The sequence below is a fragment of the Cibotium barometz genome, chromosome 15 (genome assembly GCF_041138505.1).
Source record: "Cibotium barometz isolate CiBa-2024 chromosome 15, ASM4113850v1, whole genome shotgun sequence".
Taxonomy (NCBI): Eukaryota; Viridiplantae; Streptophyta; class Polypodiopsida; order Cyatheales; family Cibotiaceae; genus Cibotium; species Cibotium barometz.
In genome coordinates, this window is record NC_141060.1 from 33,312,654 (window position 1) to 33,328,826 (window position 16,173).

The 16,173-nt window shown below is 40.4% G+C and overlaps 1 protein-coding gene across 1 annotated transcript; it reads right to left on the reverse strand.

The window, feature by feature from the left end:
- Window positions 1-9,917: 9,917 nt before the first annotated feature.
- LOC147631198 (polygalacturonate 4-alpha-galacturonosyltransferase-like) lies at window positions 9,918-15,878 on the reverse strand. Its single transcript, XM_086809533.1, has 11 exons — window positions 15,628-15,878; window positions 14,753-15,402; window positions 14,353-14,387; window positions 14,084-14,143; window positions 13,680-13,817; window positions 13,396-13,564; window positions 13,265-13,308; window positions 12,819-13,147; window positions 11,479-11,836; window positions 10,759-11,346; window positions 9,918-10,656 (listed from the first exon to the last, which is right to left on the reverse strand). The coding sequence occupies exons 2-11, from the start codon at window positions 14,916-14,918 to the stop codon at window positions 10,381-10,383; spliced, it is 2,163 nt and encodes a 720-aa protein (XP_086665659.1). The 5' UTR covers window positions 14,919-15,402; window positions 15,628-15,878; the 3' UTR covers window positions 9,918-10,380.
- Window positions 15,879-16,173: the final 295 nt, after the last annotated feature.

Below are 16,173 nucleotides of genomic sequence, written 5' to 3' on the forward strand. Positions count from 1 at the left end.
AAGAAACATCTTTACAATAGGAGATATGGTTGTCTTTTATGTGCATAGGAGCTTCCTCTCTATAGTATTGGAGATATTTTCACATTTACATTTCTTATCTATACTTGGGGTAATATTCCCCATGAAGGATGTGTCCCCATGTCCATTTCTTGTGTGAATTAGGAGCTCACTCCCTAAGGGATCCTCCTCCCCAAAGGAATGTGATCATAGTGTTCAACCAAGGATTCTCTTTCCAATAGCATAAGGGCCATTCCTTGCGGGCAGAGGGAGATTTTCTCCCCTTTGGGAGCTATGCCATAGAGCCATGTCTTGTTTGCACAAGAGAAAAATGGCCCTAGGGACATTTCTTGTGTGCAATAGGGGGCCTCTTTCCATTTTGGGATGTGGGCCTAGAAATATACATGGTGTCCATTAGGGGGTCCTCTAATAGACAAAGACATGGCTATAGGACCATTTCTAGTGCACCCAAGCGTGCCTCTTTCCAACGAGTGACATGGTTCCTCCATGGCCATTTCTTATGTACACACAAGGCTCTTCTCTCCATACAACAATGTTGTAGAATGACCACTTTATATCCACTAGAATAAGGGCCATTTCTTGTGGACACGAGGAGATTTATTTCACATTGGTAGCCATGCCCTAGGGCCATGTCTTGTTTGCACAAGGGAAAAATGGTTCAAGGGCCATTTCTTGCACATCCACCAAGAGGGCCAGGGTCATATGGTGTGTGGAATAGGGGGACTCTTTCCTTTTGGGGATATGGCCCTAGAAGTATATGTATTGTCCAATAAGGGGCCCTTATTAGACAAAGATGTGGCTATTGATGAGTCATTTCTCGTGTGCCCAAGTGTGCCTCTTCCTCCCAAGAAGCAACATGCCTCAATGGCCATTTCTTCTGTGCACAAGAGGAACTTCTCTCCATTGGAAGATATGGATGAATGAACATTTTGTGTGCAAAATGGGGGCCCTATCCCAAAGGTACCCTAATCCCTAGAGGAATATTGCCATGAAATAGCCATTTCTTATGTGATCCAAGAAACCTCTTTATAGTAGGAGATATGATTACATGGCCATTTCTTGTGTGCATAGCAGGCTCCTCTCTCCACTATCAGAGAGATGGCCACATGGCCATTTCTTATTTTTATTTTGGGTCCTCTTCCCCATGGGAGATCAGGCCCCATGGCCATTTCATGGGTGCATTGGGATCCTCCTAACCTTGTTATGAAATCCCTTTTAGATTTCTTGTGTGAATTAGGAGCCCTCGCCCTAAGGAACCCTCCTCCCTATAGGAATGTGATCACAATCATATTTCTTATATCAACTAGCAATCTCTTTTCACTAGCATAAGGGCCTTTTCTTGCAGGCATAAGGGGGATTTTCACCCCACTCAGATCTATTGCCTAGCACCATTTCTTCTGTGCAATAAGGGTCATATAGTGTGTGCAATAGGGGATCCTTTTTAAAACATAGATGTGATGTGCCTCTTTCCAATGAGCAACATGGCTCCAGGGACATTTCTTGTGTTCACACAAGGCTTCTCTCTCTATACAAAGATATGGTAGAATGACCATTTTTATGTGTTTAGTAGGGTCCCTATCCCAAAGGTATCCTCCTCCCTAGAGAATTATGGCCATATTAGGGGCATTTCTTGTGTGATCCAAGAAACCACTTTCTAGTAGGAGATATGGCCACATGGATATTTCTTGTGTGCATACAAGGATCCTTTCTCTACTATCAAAGATATTAGGGGTCCCTATCCCAAAGGTATCCTCCTCCGTGTAGAGAAATATGGCCATATTAGGGGCATTTCTTGTGTGATCCAAGAAACCTCTTTCGAGTAGGAGATATGGCCACATGGATATTTCTTGGGTGCATACAAGGATCCTCTCTCTACTATCAGTTTGATCACATGGGCATTTCTTTTCTATAATTTGGGTCCTCTTCCCCATGGGAGATTTGGTCCTATGGCCATTTCTTGTGTACTCAAGGTGGTTGGATGTCGGTTACAAAGTCTTGTTTTGACTTTTTACTTTCTACATTCCCCTATGTGCTGTGACCAACTTTGGCTCATGTGCTACTTTGGCACTTCCCTCCCTTGATGGTAGATTGGGTACAATTTTTAGGCTTTTACTCTTCCTCTCTCTCCCCTTGTGCTAGGCTACTTTGGCATTATACCTACTTCGGCTATGAATTTCAGCTTGAGTGCATCATATGGCCTCAAAGGCTGATTACATCACACTTTTTGTAGAGACAAGAGGGGTGAATTTTTAGCTTGGGTACATCATCGGTCCCAGAGGCTAGTTACAAACACTTTTTGTAGGAAGTAGGATTTTTTCATAGCAATTGTTTGTTTGAGAGATTGGTAGTGAGATGATTTTTTATCGCGTGCTCATTTGGCCGCTTTTACAAAGGTTTTTACTCAGGCATTTTTGGAGTAGTGCTCCTTCTTGGTCACAATATTTGGTGATAAATTTTTCGGTGATGATAAGTCCTTTGATAATGATCCAATTAAGGACTTTATGTGTCAATGCACATTTTATGAAGATGTATTTGATGCAAGCATGCTATAAGGTTTACAATATGAATATTTTGACACATGTGATGATGCCCAAACTATACATGTTGATGACAAGACACCCAAGACGACTGCATTTTTGAGTTCGACATTTTTTTTGCGTGTGAACAACCTCTTAGAAGGGATCTGTTTTGCACCAAGAAATACTTATCTCTTAGTTTACTTACGTTTTCTTTTTTAAATTATTAAAAAACGTTATCCGATGTCTGCCTCTATGAACTCGACGCTCGCTGCCGCCCGCCGCCGCCGCCGTCGCTGATTCTGCTTCTTGTCGCCCTTGTGAGCTATCTCTCTCCTAACGGCGGCGGTTGCCTGTTGAACCACGATAGTTCTCATGGAGCCACGGTGCTTCAAATGTCTATGTTTTAGAGCTCACATCGTTGTGTTAAGAGAGTGTCTATAGGTGTAATGATGACAGTTGCATTTGACTTGTGAGATAAACAAGATAATAATTTCTTGATGCCAAAATAATGCCAATAGAAATGGGTTGAAGAAATGTTGAAAAGGGTCATATAACTTTGTAAAGGCACCACTATGGCAATTACTTAGTTTTCACTTTGGTAAACTTCCTTTCTTTTAGGCTTTGATGAAGATTGCAAAATCCATGTAAAAATAATGCTATAAACCCTTGTAGAGAGGAACTTGGAAATCTTTTTTTTATTAAAAACAAACCCACAATCAACTCTTGTAGATCCTCTTGGAAGGGATATAAAAGCTTTATTTTTTAAGCTTTTGAGAGCCTTACAAAAAAAACTTAGTAAAATTTAGTAAAATCTTGGACTTGCTTAAGCTTTTTATTAAAAGCGTAAACTCCCTTCTAATCGGCGATGTGCAGGTCGATTTACGCAAAGGAGAAGACCGGCCGTCGATTATAGAGATTCACCATCGTGGGCTTCAGATGATTCAAAGATTAGGGAGTTGAGTTTTCTTCTATGCTGATTTAATCCATGCAGATGGATCTGAGAGAGAAAGAATGTAGAAGAAAACCACTTTGAGGCTTGTACGTGCGGTTTTGTGAGCTTTTGCTCAAAGAATTGACATCAATTGATAGCCCTTGACTAAAAGCTCCATCCAAGGGTCCAGAAGTTCCACAACCATTCAAATCTTTGGCCTAAAGGTCTTCCAAGGTTTCTCCCCTTTATCCTTTGGTTTCTTCTATGTTTGTCCTTCTTCAACTACATACACCCATGCTCTAATACCACTCTCAATTTAACTACATAGACCCATTCTCTAATACCACTCTCACGTGACCTTATGTACTTCTTGAAGAAATAATTAAAAACTCACAAATACATCAAAGATTAAAATATAGACTTGAATCAAATTGATATGATAGACCATATCATAACATAAAACAAATTAAAAACTCACAAATACATCCAAGATTAAAACATAGACTTGAATCAAATTGATATGATAGACCATATCATAGCGTAAAACAACAAAAATAGAATAACATCACCATCGAGATACTATTGGGTACAATCTCCTCCCTCATGCGTGTAGCTCCACTTCCACAATGAGTATTTTGAGAATTCTTATTCAATAAATAGCCCAACGAAGTCTTTCCCAAGGAAGTATTAATAGTTATGCGTACAAAATTGGGCTTGCTTTTCCACTTTTACAAAAATAGCTCAAACACTAGAGCTTGTTCACACACTAAGTGTAAATAATCAAAACTCTTGTAACTTATGTGCTAGGAATATAGCAATGCCATGCACAAGCGTGCACAAATAATATGTACAAATATTTGGCACGTGGCCAACAAAATAATACGGAATAATAATGTTCCAAGATGATATAGACAAGATCCTGCATATGCGATACATGCACTGCTCATCACCTATCTCACAAACATAAACACATTAGTTGTTTCAATTAATTACCCTTCTCTACAATTAATCCCAATATGAAACATTGATAGGCACAAACACAACATACACTTACCACTTGTTTCACTATGATAAGAGTATCCTTATACACATCATCTAGAATGGAGTGTACTGCCACTTGTTACACTTTCAATTAACATGGCACATCAATTGTATAAACCACTTGTTACGCTTCAACCGTGTGCAGCTGTCTAGCATAGTCCACTTATTTCACTTTGACCACAATACAGTTTTCAAGCATGGCACTACTCGCTACACCTCAATAACATACACTCGTCAAGCATGGTCTCAAGCTATACCAATAACACTAGGTAATCGATATTTAATGTGGGGTCACCCATGATACCAATTCACTAGGATGGCACATCAATGTCTAGGCATTCCCGCACAGCTAAAGAGTGGACATTATGTAAGATACATCTCTAAGTCAAAGTCCTTAGGCCCAAACCAATGTTGAGAACTTTATACTTAAATCTAAATCTTTGAAACTTTTCTCCATGGCTTTTTCTACAAGTGTTGGAATTAGACGTTCTGTGGCCCATAACAAATTAGCTCAAAATTTCTTTACAACAAGCTCAAGATATTAAAATGCAAAATTATGTAGCCATTTGTTATTTGGAGATTTGTGATAGTAGTTCCAAACCCAGGTCCATGAATGCTTGTCACCAATCCAAAAGAAAGCACACCTAAATATATTTTGTTTTTACTAATTTGATTTTTTTTCCAAAGAGTGCTTTGAGCCAATTGTTTTTAGCTATAGATTTCTAAACAAGTTGACATTGTAGCAAAAATTGTGAACAAAATTATCCAAGACAGGTTAATAACTTATAAAAATCACACACAAAGGGACCTAATGATTATGCATAATACATCTGTATTAGGATTATTTGCTAGCATAGGCTAAGCATAGGCCTAGTGCATGGTTCCACACATGCACTATGCACTAGGCCTAGCGCATGGTTATGCTTATGCATTAAGCATCATGTATAATGCAATGCATAAGGCCTCATGCATTGCCTTGGTCTAATGCATTGAGCCTTCATTAGTTCGTATGCATAACGGACTATGTATAATGCATGCATATGCACTAGACCTTATGATAAGGCATTGAAATCCTTTTTTATCATTGTTTCCTTATGTGCAAAGGCTTTGTGTTTGCATGCAGAGTCCTTACACATAAGACCTATGCATATCGTATGCATAAGGCCATTGCATCTACACATAGTTTTTTCTCATACTCACCTAATACACTTTCTTTTTCCTTCTCTAATAGTAACCCACCTCCCCTGAACATACACCAGTGTAGCTACACGTAAAGAAAAATGAGGAGAAGGAGACAAAGGAGGAGGTAGGGAGTTTGGGAAAGAAGGGGCCATCTTAGGCCCATTACACATCGCCATACCCCTGCCTGCCCATACTGATGTGGTGGGGGTATCCACCGCCCATAATTCATGGGCAGGCAATCTCCCCCGCCCATACATGGGCGGTGGGGTATGTATAATGAGCCTTAGTAGTTCTTTAGTTTACATGGGCGGTGGGGTATGTATAACGAGCCTTAGTAGTTCTTTAGTTTGGGAAAGAAGGGGTCATCTTAGTAGTTATTTAGTTCGGCACTTTGTAAATGACTTGTAATTTCCTAGTAAACATCAAATTTGCACTTAATTTATACATGTCTACCTTCTTCTCAATTAATATTTCTTCAATGTTTGTACATGAAAGCTTTTTCTAATGCATTTTGCAAGTTTATAAATATGCAAATATAAAAAAGGGATAGATTGGAAAAAACCTCCCAATTTACTTCTTTTTTTAAATCTAAATTTTCAAAGCCTAGATATAAGCATTATTAGCACTTTTGTTAGTGCATATATGAGCACTTATAGAAGCACACCCCTAGCAACACTTATATTATATATCAACACACTTAGGGAGCCCACAGCCTCATTTTTTTGTAGTGTGCTCATGATAGGCAAGCTAGTTGGTTGTCAACCATACTTGTAGTTCCTGAACAATTCTAATGCATCATGTTGGTTGTTGCTCAAGGAGTATGCTAGCTCATCCTAAGCTAGCAAGTTGTTTGTGAAGTTGCATACCAAGACAGAGAAGTATGTTAAGGGGATATAATTGTGTCCATGTAAACACTTGAATGATGCCTTGGACATTAAATAATAATAAGAATAAGTTGGCTTTATAATTTATAGAGAAGTGATTTAGTATAGGATTGGCCACTAAATAAGAACCATATCAAATATTTAAAAATGGATCAAGGGTTTTTTCTCAATGAAGGATGCAAGGGTGGCACATGATTGAGGGCATGAATGCAAGCTAACACATGTAGGCAAGCATGAGGTAAGATGGAGATGTGCGCATGGCATAGACTCTTGTGCAAAATGGAGAAGAAGAATGGCCCCCTCTCCATGCGAGAATAGCAATGTAGACATGAACCATCAACCAGCTCCCATGGCGCACCATTAGTAGTCATAATAATAATACTCTCAAAAAACCTAGAAACGCGTATAATAACTATTTATAGCGTAGAGTTTGATTTTGTTTATTTTTAATACCCTTCAATTCTCAACAAGGAAGGAATGTGTCAATTCGCTTTGAGGTGTCTCATGGGAAAAAAACAAAAGAGTGGGGAACATCACTAAAGAACATCCCAACAAAAAAAAAAAGCACATCAAAAAAAGCAATGGGGAACCTCAATTTTTACATCCAAAAAAGTATGAATGTTGGATATAGTCCCCCCAAAAAAAAAAAAGAAGCACATCAAAAACCTCAATTTTTATATCCAAAAAAGTATGAATAGTGTATATTAATTTTAAAAAAAGAACATCAAAAAAAGCAAGGGAACCTCAATTTTTACATCAAAAAAAGTGTACATCAAGATTATGAATAGTGGATATAGTCCCCCCAAAAAAGTGTACATCAATATTATGAATATTGGATATAGACACGTGAAAATAGTCACTGACAACCAAACATCAATTCATGATAAAGATGCAAAATTGGTATCATATCCTCATCAAGCTCCTTCCAACCATCTTGTCCTTTGAATACAACTAATATCCTTTTAAAAAATAATCAAAAACAAATAGTTTTGTGTTTGTTTAAGAAAAATATATTCAATAACTTATTAAAATGAACAAGCACCTAGGATGAGAACAATCACCAGGTGACCTTTCTGCCCCTGCACACAAGTTCAATTTTGACCTATCCCTCAGCTCACTTCACAAAGGGGTGAAATAAAAGAGTGTGTGTTCCTCCTCTCTCTCTCTCTCTCTCTCCAAAAAAAAAAAAGGGAACAAATGCTACAATAGAAATAATAAAGGAATCTAGATAGTTATAAAACCTACCACACTTGGTTACACTAGTTCATTCTTGTAACCATTAGCTACTATATAAGACTGAATAAATGACAAAGGCTTATAAATTAATTCAACCAGCTCTTACCTAATAATCAATGGTCATATTATTTAATAAAATAAGTAACACAAAAATGGGTGGTGATAAATATAAACAAAAGCATTTATTCAACATTTTATTTGTATAAAAAAGAGTTAAATTTGAGGTTTATAATAAATCAAATACATCTATCGATCGAATGATGAATATAGCATAGCCCAACAAAAGGTTAACTAGCTAACAAACTAATTAATGCGAGGATCAACCAACCAACCAACAATTAAAGCTAACGGTTAGTCCTTTAGGCCCTATTTAAACCTCTAGGCCCCACCTCGCAACCCATACTCACCACAAAATATCATAACATACCTCAACCAAGAGGTATGGATATAATAAAGAAACAATGCCTAGTTGAAAAACATTTTAACAATTGATATTCTTTCAAAAATATTTTTTCTTCAACGAAGTTTCATATTCTTTCAAAAATATTTAAATAAAAAAAGTCAATATCTTATTAAGGAGCAGCTTTATTTGAAACAAAATAAAAGCTATTAAAGAAATAACCTAAGATTTTACATATCTGGTTAAGGCTTGTAAACCAATCATGTGGTTAAGTTAGTTCATGATAATTAACTATCTAGCTAGTTAAGCTAGCTAGTCTAAATAAACAACAAAATCTTATGAACTAACTTAACCAACTAGATAATTAAACTGGTGTGTTTGAAAAGGCTAGATACTTAGATTAACCAATGAGCTGGATGCCACATTATTCAAAAAACAAATCAACAGATACTTTGTCTAACCAGTGAGATGGATGCCACATTAAAACAAATACACAGCTGGTTGGTTTGACCTTTTCGTTTCTAAATCAGAAGGCAAACATAAACAAGTAATTTATTGAAGAACGAGGGTATCCACATAAAAAAGAATCAAATTATATATTGATATTAAAATATATAGGATATATATATCAAACAAAGGATGAATCTAGCTAAGAGAAGGTTAACTGGCCAACATCAAAGGATTAACCCACCCATAGAGGATCAACACTTCAGAGAATTAACCACCCAACAATTTTGCAAATGTTGGCCGCTTGATTGAGAGTCATTCAGGGGGTAAAAACTAAGGGAATCTTTCAAGGCAGAAGAAGACACTGTACTGTCACGGGCATTTTAGCAGGGAAGTGGATGGGTTCCTTGATTGAAGAGTGAAATGGAGAAAGAATCAAATAAAGAAAGAGCCCTTTGATTAAAAACTTCATATCCGAGCTTCGAAACATGACTAAGGGAATCTTTCAAGGCAGAAGAAGACACTGTACTGTCACGGGCATTTTAGCAGGGAAGTGGATGGGTTCCTTGATTGAAGAGTGAAATGGAGAAAGAATCAAATAAAGAAAGAGCCCTTTGATTAAAAACTTCATATCCGAGCTTCGAAACATGATTAACCATAGCTGCATAGTAGATGCAATAATAGGAGCCATGGTGGGGGTGGGGGTAAAATTTTGAACTCATAAACCATCGAGTCCCCTCCTCCCTCTATCCCTCTCTTTCTCTCTCTCTCTTTCTCTCTCACACACACAGCCAGCCAGCCAGCCAGCAAAGGCCATGATGCCCGGGAAAGGCCTCCCCCACAGCCTTTCCCTGCTAATTCAATTTGAATTCAAAACAACCTCTGACGCATCTACTTGCTTGCATCACTTAAGCCACAATCGCTGCGCTTCAGACTCAAAGCATTACAACCTGCCATTTCTTGACTCGTTTATTGCTCCAAAAGCTTCATTCTCTTGTGCTTTATCTATATGTTTCAACTTGAATGAGGCTCTTGTATTATATCAAGGAAAAATACAGTAGAGGAGCAAAACAAACAAGGTTATTACACTTAGAACTTCACAAATAAATGCTACTTTGTTGGATGATCTGGATGCACAACCTGGCCAACCAGTGGTCAGGCCTTTATCCCCAGCTGCATCTCAAATGATTTGTAAACAGGAGGCTGCCTCATTAGCTGTAATCTCCGGAGCAAAAACATCAATTAACAACGATCGCAAATGGTGTGGAAATAGTGTGCCTTATCAATTAACAATGACTGTAAATAACATAGAGCAAGCAACTCTATATTTGGTTTCTCTCAAGTTCCACACAATACACCAAAATTGGATAACTTGAGTATCAGGACTAAGGCTTAAACTCCTTCAAAGAATCAAAGACCCAACTGTAGGGTTTTTAAAATGGTTATTAACCATTGCAATCGAAGCCTATAAATAACAGTCCCAAATCTTTGGCAGGATTCTTCTCCTGACATTTTGAGAGCACATCTTGCATGTTTATGGTGAGACTGAATATAACTAACAATTGGAGAGCTCAACTTGCATTTCACGTCTTGCATGTTTGTGGTAAATTGGCATTTTGAGAGCCCATTTGCATGTTTGCTGTAGATCTGATGACTTGATGTTGTGCCTCCAGGAGTCTGCCAGATCAAGGCTACCAAGAGGTATGGGAATTTGGACAAGTTTTACATGTGAATGTTGCAATGTTGCAAGAAATGATGAGTGTGATCTAAGTATTTTGTCCAATATGGTTTGTACTTGGACATGGCTAGCTCTAGCCACGGCTTCATGTTGCCGTTGAAATGCACAACAGCAGCCTCTTCTATATCCTCAGCTTCAATGTTTGCATCATACCCTAGGCCCAACACATGCCACCTTTTGTCCAAAGCATAAGTCAGGTTATAAAAGGTAATCAAGCCAGGCGGCAATGTCCCCAACTTCCACAACTCTCTCTGCTCATTCTGATGAGACACACAAAGAAAATTGTCATCACTTAAGTCCTAAATATCTTTAATAAGAATGCAAACAACGGTGAGAAAATTAAAAAAAAAAGCCACACATACCAAAACTTGCCATTTGTGATAGATACCAGTCATATCACGCATCCTCCACTCTTGCAAATCAAAAAAGTTCATTCCATAAGCCCATCCACATGCGTTTGGATCGAAGTTCTCAGAGATCAATGGATTTGAAAAATTCAAGTACTTATCAAACCGATGGAAACTCTCGCCACATGTTTCCACTGCTCCATTGACATTCCCATTCAAGTCTATGGACCACAGGGGAGTCAGGTCTTGCTGCACCACAATGTCATCATCTAGAAAGAGGATTTTGTCCAGCTTTGGATAAACCTCGGGTAGATAGAAACGCAGATGATTCAACATGGACAAATACTTGGGGTTCCGGTACTTCAAATTTGTGGAGGCATCAGCTAAAGTTGCTGGGTGATCAGCTTTGAAGTAGTATTCCTTCATGGCTGCAGTCTGAAGTTGGCGCAAGACTGGGCAGTAGGAAGAGTTCAACCATTTGAAATCGTCGATATTTTGCACATCAATGGTGGCATCGCCCGGTGCGTTAGCCAGGAACCACATTCTCATGGCTGCATAGTTCAACTTGTCAGTGACCAGATGAAACACATGTTTTTCTGGCTCCTGCAAACATCAAGAGCATGTGAACTCTTCATGTACACATGTAAACACCAGACATGCTAAAGAAACTACATATTGATGCACTTAGATTAGATGATGTCAAGAAAATGCAGAAACCGCCTTTATTTGCAATACCTTTGCATTATGAACCGTAGAGTTTACAACCACAGCAGCTGCGATGACGTTGTCTGAAAACAAAGCATAATGAAAGAAGCTGGGATCCTCCAGCTTTTCCTGACCCAAAAAATCCCTCTCATCTTTTGGCAGAGAGTTGTACTCAGAGGTCAACAGCATGGATAGGCAATGCAGACCTTTAGGTATGGTTTTTGCTACAAGTTGCCTTAGAACTGCGCTTTGCTTATTAAGGGCCCTAGTCTGGTCCTCAGAGCCCTGCAGCATAGCCCTTAATTTCTTGGTGACTAACTTGCATTCATAAAGGTGCTCCCTTGCTTTTGAGAGCACCTGCCCCATAGCCTTTATCTTCTCTGAAGCGCTGCATCACAAAAAGAGGTTTTAGTAGTTGTACCTAGGAATAATTGCAAAACTAGGCTTGAACATCAACAGTGACAATTAAATGTTGTAGTTAAGGCCTCGATCGATTGACATCTGTAAGGAATGCAAAAGCAGCTTCTATACGGTGGTACTGGCAAGGCTTGCTGTGGCTGGAATTGCTCGAGCCCATCTGGTGGCTGTTTCACCATCCATGTTCTCGTTGAACTTGAGCAGCTTCAACATCTTCCAAATCTGGATCTGCCCCTGTTTTAACATGGCAGTCGAACGGTGCCCAGAGGTGGAGCCGCAACAGGTTGGAGGGTGGGAATCGGAAGAAGTAACTGAGATGCTTTTCATAGAGCATCCCAAGTTCCGCACGTGTAAGAGCCACAGCATCCCACCTCATGTCAACAGGAATGATGATTCTATGAGCAACTCCCAACAAACCAAAAAAAAGGTTCTCAAAATGCTCATAGAATCATCATTCCTGTGGACAGGTAAGTCTACGGATCTGACAAAGTCACTCGTGTTTCTGGCTCATGAGCTCCGGGTGGTGGCCCAGAGCTGCTGGGCCTCCCATTGGATTAGTGAGAGTGTGATTGCTGAACTCTAGGTTTTGGTATTGTCTAGACTCTAGCATGCTTTTGGCGGTTGTCTAGGACTTCACATGTGCAAGTTGCGATCGCCAGGTTGTCACACTAAATTGGCTAGCTTCCAGAGCAACAATTAGGCAGCTGTATTCAGACCAGGTCAGCAGCCATTTTTCCAACAGTAATATTGAATTGTCACAACTGCACATGCCAAGTACGCATGCATGCGCTTGAAGAATATGAATGCATTTTGTGCATGAAAACTATGCTCGAAATTTTTCTTCAAAACATTGTGGCAAGTGATGTCTGCTAACAAACAAGCAAACAAGCACATGCGCGCGCGCGCACGCGCACACATACACAAAAGACAAGTTATTAGATACCCAACTTCACCTGCGTGGCAAATCAGAATCGACATTTGCCTCCCCCAAAACACGACGACTTTCTTTGATGCGTGCATTTAGCTCCCGCAGAAGGTCGGCATCATCCTGAGCATTAGCTAGGCTTGTGTATACTCTGGCCATTATCAATTGATCTCTCATGAGCCTAACCAGAGCATCTGATTCGTCATTGTCCTGCCTCCATATGCTATATTTCTTGGCAAGGCTGCCATCAATGTCTTTCTTTCGGTTAACAGCCTCCTTTTCTAAGTTTGCCTCGGCTTCTGAATTGTGTTGTGTAAGTTCTGTAGCTCGCTTCTCCCTTCTCTCCAACCTCATTTGCTGTCATTGAGGGACGCAGCAAGGCAATACCATGAGTACCATGAAGAGGTCTGCATGTGCTAAGCCCCATTGATGTTTCAAAAAGCATGTCCATCTATGAAAGCTAGAAGCACTTACTTGCCTTGTAGCTTTGCCTGAGGCATCTCCATCAGTTTCTCCATCTGGAAAATGAGATGCAAACGTTTATCGAAATCATAGGAAAGTTCACTGGAGCAGTTCAAATTCAAGGGAGTAGATCTAAAACCCACCGCTAGTATTTTGCGAAAGGTGTAAAGCTTCTTCGGTACCAGGCTTTAGAGCATCCTCTGTCTGAGTTCTTCCTTGCTCCTCCTCATGTACATCCAGCGCTTCTCTTCTTGGGATTAGAATGACTTGAGTGGCTTGCCATCTCTCTTTCTTATTGTCGTCAGACTCTGCCTGCAGTCACATATGGCCAAAATGCATTTTAATATGGCTCCAAAGAGTTTGACCACAAACAAATGAAGCATTGCGATATGATTATCCCATTAGCCACGCTTTAATTCATTGTAACCTGGAGTGAGTCTGCTTTTTCTGAGCTAACATCAACTGGCTTCTCTACAACCCATGATGATGACAGGTCTTTTCTGCCTTTCACATTCAAGCTCAAAGGACCAGAATCATCTGTATTGATCTTGATTACCTCAACCACCTAGCCAACAACGTCATATCAGAACACCAGAGCCAGAAGACAATTTATCAAAGCCACTAACGTCTGTTATACCGTAGCATGCACAGACAGACATATTTCATCCAACGTGACCAATAAGCCATTGATGCAAAAGAGACATTCATCTTGCCCTTGAAGTCCCTCTCGAAGCCATGTCCATGTCGCAAACATTATCATTGCTACGTTTGACATTTGGAGCTTCTCATTTACCAGTTACATAAGTCGAATCTCTGAATAGATTTACTGACCTCCTTCGGAAACAGGCTTTCTATCTGTTGTAAAGCATGGAGCCTTGTAACATCCTCCCTCTGCATGCCCATTAGAAGTCAATGAGCCTCTCTCAAAAAGTGTGTGGAGCCTGTTACCTTTAATCAAACACTTCGTTAAAAAAAACTGCAAGAGAAAAACAATATCTCTGTGGTTCAGAGACAAAATCTCTTTTCCTTTTGTGATTGAGGGAAAAGCCATGCTTAGAAAAAATGAAAAACTGGGATATAAGAAATACAAAAGCTCTTACAGTGTCAGGAGAGCCATCTAAGAACACTTCACGACCTGAAAGAAGGAGAAGAAACACAGAGAAAGGCCAATGAGAGCAGTTACAGAGAAGGAAAATTTTAAGCTAGCTAGCTCTGTGTGTGTGTGTGTGTGTTTCGGGCGGGCGTGGGGGGGGGGGGGGGGGCGGCGCTGTTACAATGGTTTGCACATCAGGCTCTGAATGAAGAGATCCCAAGTTCAAATCCTTGCAATGCCCGCAGATGGGCCCTCTCACGGATCATAGATGATCCACCGGCTAGTGCATGTTAAAAGTCCCATTATCATCATCATCATATCTCTCTCTCTCTCCGGGCGATGACTGTAACCTTACATTAATTTTGGCATTTTGGCAGTTTGAGAGGCAACAGAACAAATGCCGTTACCGGATGCAGATGAGAAATTTGCAAGACGACCCGCCAAGAAAAGCAGAGGAGTGGCCACAGAGACCAGCAGCAAGCTGATGACGGGCAGCCGGAATTTGGAAGCTCGGATCCGCAAATGCTGCTGCTGCGATGGCAGACTTCCGTTAGATCCCCTTCTTGGAGGCATGCTTCTATTTCCCTCCAAAATATGTATGCGCTCCCCTCTAATCACAACATTCAATCCCCACCAAATCTCTGAAGGATTTCCGGGCACTCCGAAATTTTCTCTAATCTCTGTGTGTACCTCTAATCACAAATCTTTGTCATAATCTCTGTCTGTGGCTCTATTCACAAATCTTGGCCCTAATCTCTAAGCGTACCTGGGAATCGCCCTAATCGCTGTGTTTACCTCTAATCAGAGCTCTGGATCGCATAAACCCCTTCATAATCCACGACTGCAAGAAGAGCTAGGCCCTCATCTCTGTTAATAGTCAAAGTCAGGGATGTTAATGATTGATCATTGCAGCACAAGCTATGGCGTAGCCGTCTCTGGTCCCTTGCGTACGGATCATTGCAAGAAGAGAGAAATGGTCGCTTGAACTGCAAGGAAGAACACCTAGGTGGTGGATGATTACAAGAAACGGTGTGGCAGCTTCAAGAGCAAGAAATGCCTGTCAGAAAAAAAGATAAGAGAGTGAGAAAGTAAGGTTTTTTGTTTGCCAGAGCGGGTTAAGGCCCGCCATCTCTCCCTTTCGTTAAACCAAATGTTCTCTTTTTTTCTCTCTCTTTTACTGTGCAGATGCTAATGCAAGAAACGATAAGACAAAGGCAAGGTTCTTTGTTTTGGTGTGTTGTCTCTCTCTGTGTGCGTGTGTGTGTGGGGGGGTGGGGTTGACCTCCAGCAACAACGTGCACTTGCCGTTCTTTCTATATGTGTGTGGCGACAGCGAGGGCAAAGCCGCTGGGTTTTTTTCACGCGTTTACTGGCCTGTGCCGCCTGTCCGCGGCACGATCTTGCACCGGCCTTGCTCACTTCAACGAAAGGAAGGGTTCAACACAGTGAACACACCATAGCTACTACCTCGATCTCAACACAGCAGATGCTTCTGTGGCCTGAAGGTGAAGCCCTCTCTCTCTCTGCGCACCCGACTTAAGTTTTGCCCCGTTTATAACTCCCACCACTCAAGAAGCTCCTGTTTTAAAAGTTTACAACGGTTGCATTGAATTCTTTTTTCCATTTTCCATTGTAAAAATGTGCCAGGCTCGCCTACCTCATGGGCGCGGACTCCAAGGAATCTCTTGTCCGGACAAAAAAAAAAGGAGTGGCAATTTGTAAAAAAATAACCCTCATTTTCTACACACTGTCTCTCTCGCCAGCAGAAGCAGAGGAGGCTGACTCTCGTGAATTGTTTTTGGGCTCCGCGTTCTGCTCTTCTTCACGA

What these genes read in the sequence shown, in the direction of transcription:
- LOC147631198 (XM_086809533.1), bottom strand. Translation starts at nt 14,918, where the DNA reads ATGCCTCCAAGAAGGGGATCTAACGGAAGTCTGCCATCGCAGCAGCAG. An exon ending in AAAGCCTGTTTCCGAAGGAG is followed by an intron (nt 13,818 to 14,083) that starts GTCAGTAAATCT and finishes GTTGTTGGCTAG; the next exon opens with GTGGTTGAGGTAATCAAGAT. An exon ending in CCTTTCGCAAAATACTAGCG is followed by an intron (nt 13,309 to 13,395) that starts GTGGGTTTTAGA and finishes CTCATTTTCCAG; the next exon opens with ATGGAGAAACTGATGGAGAT.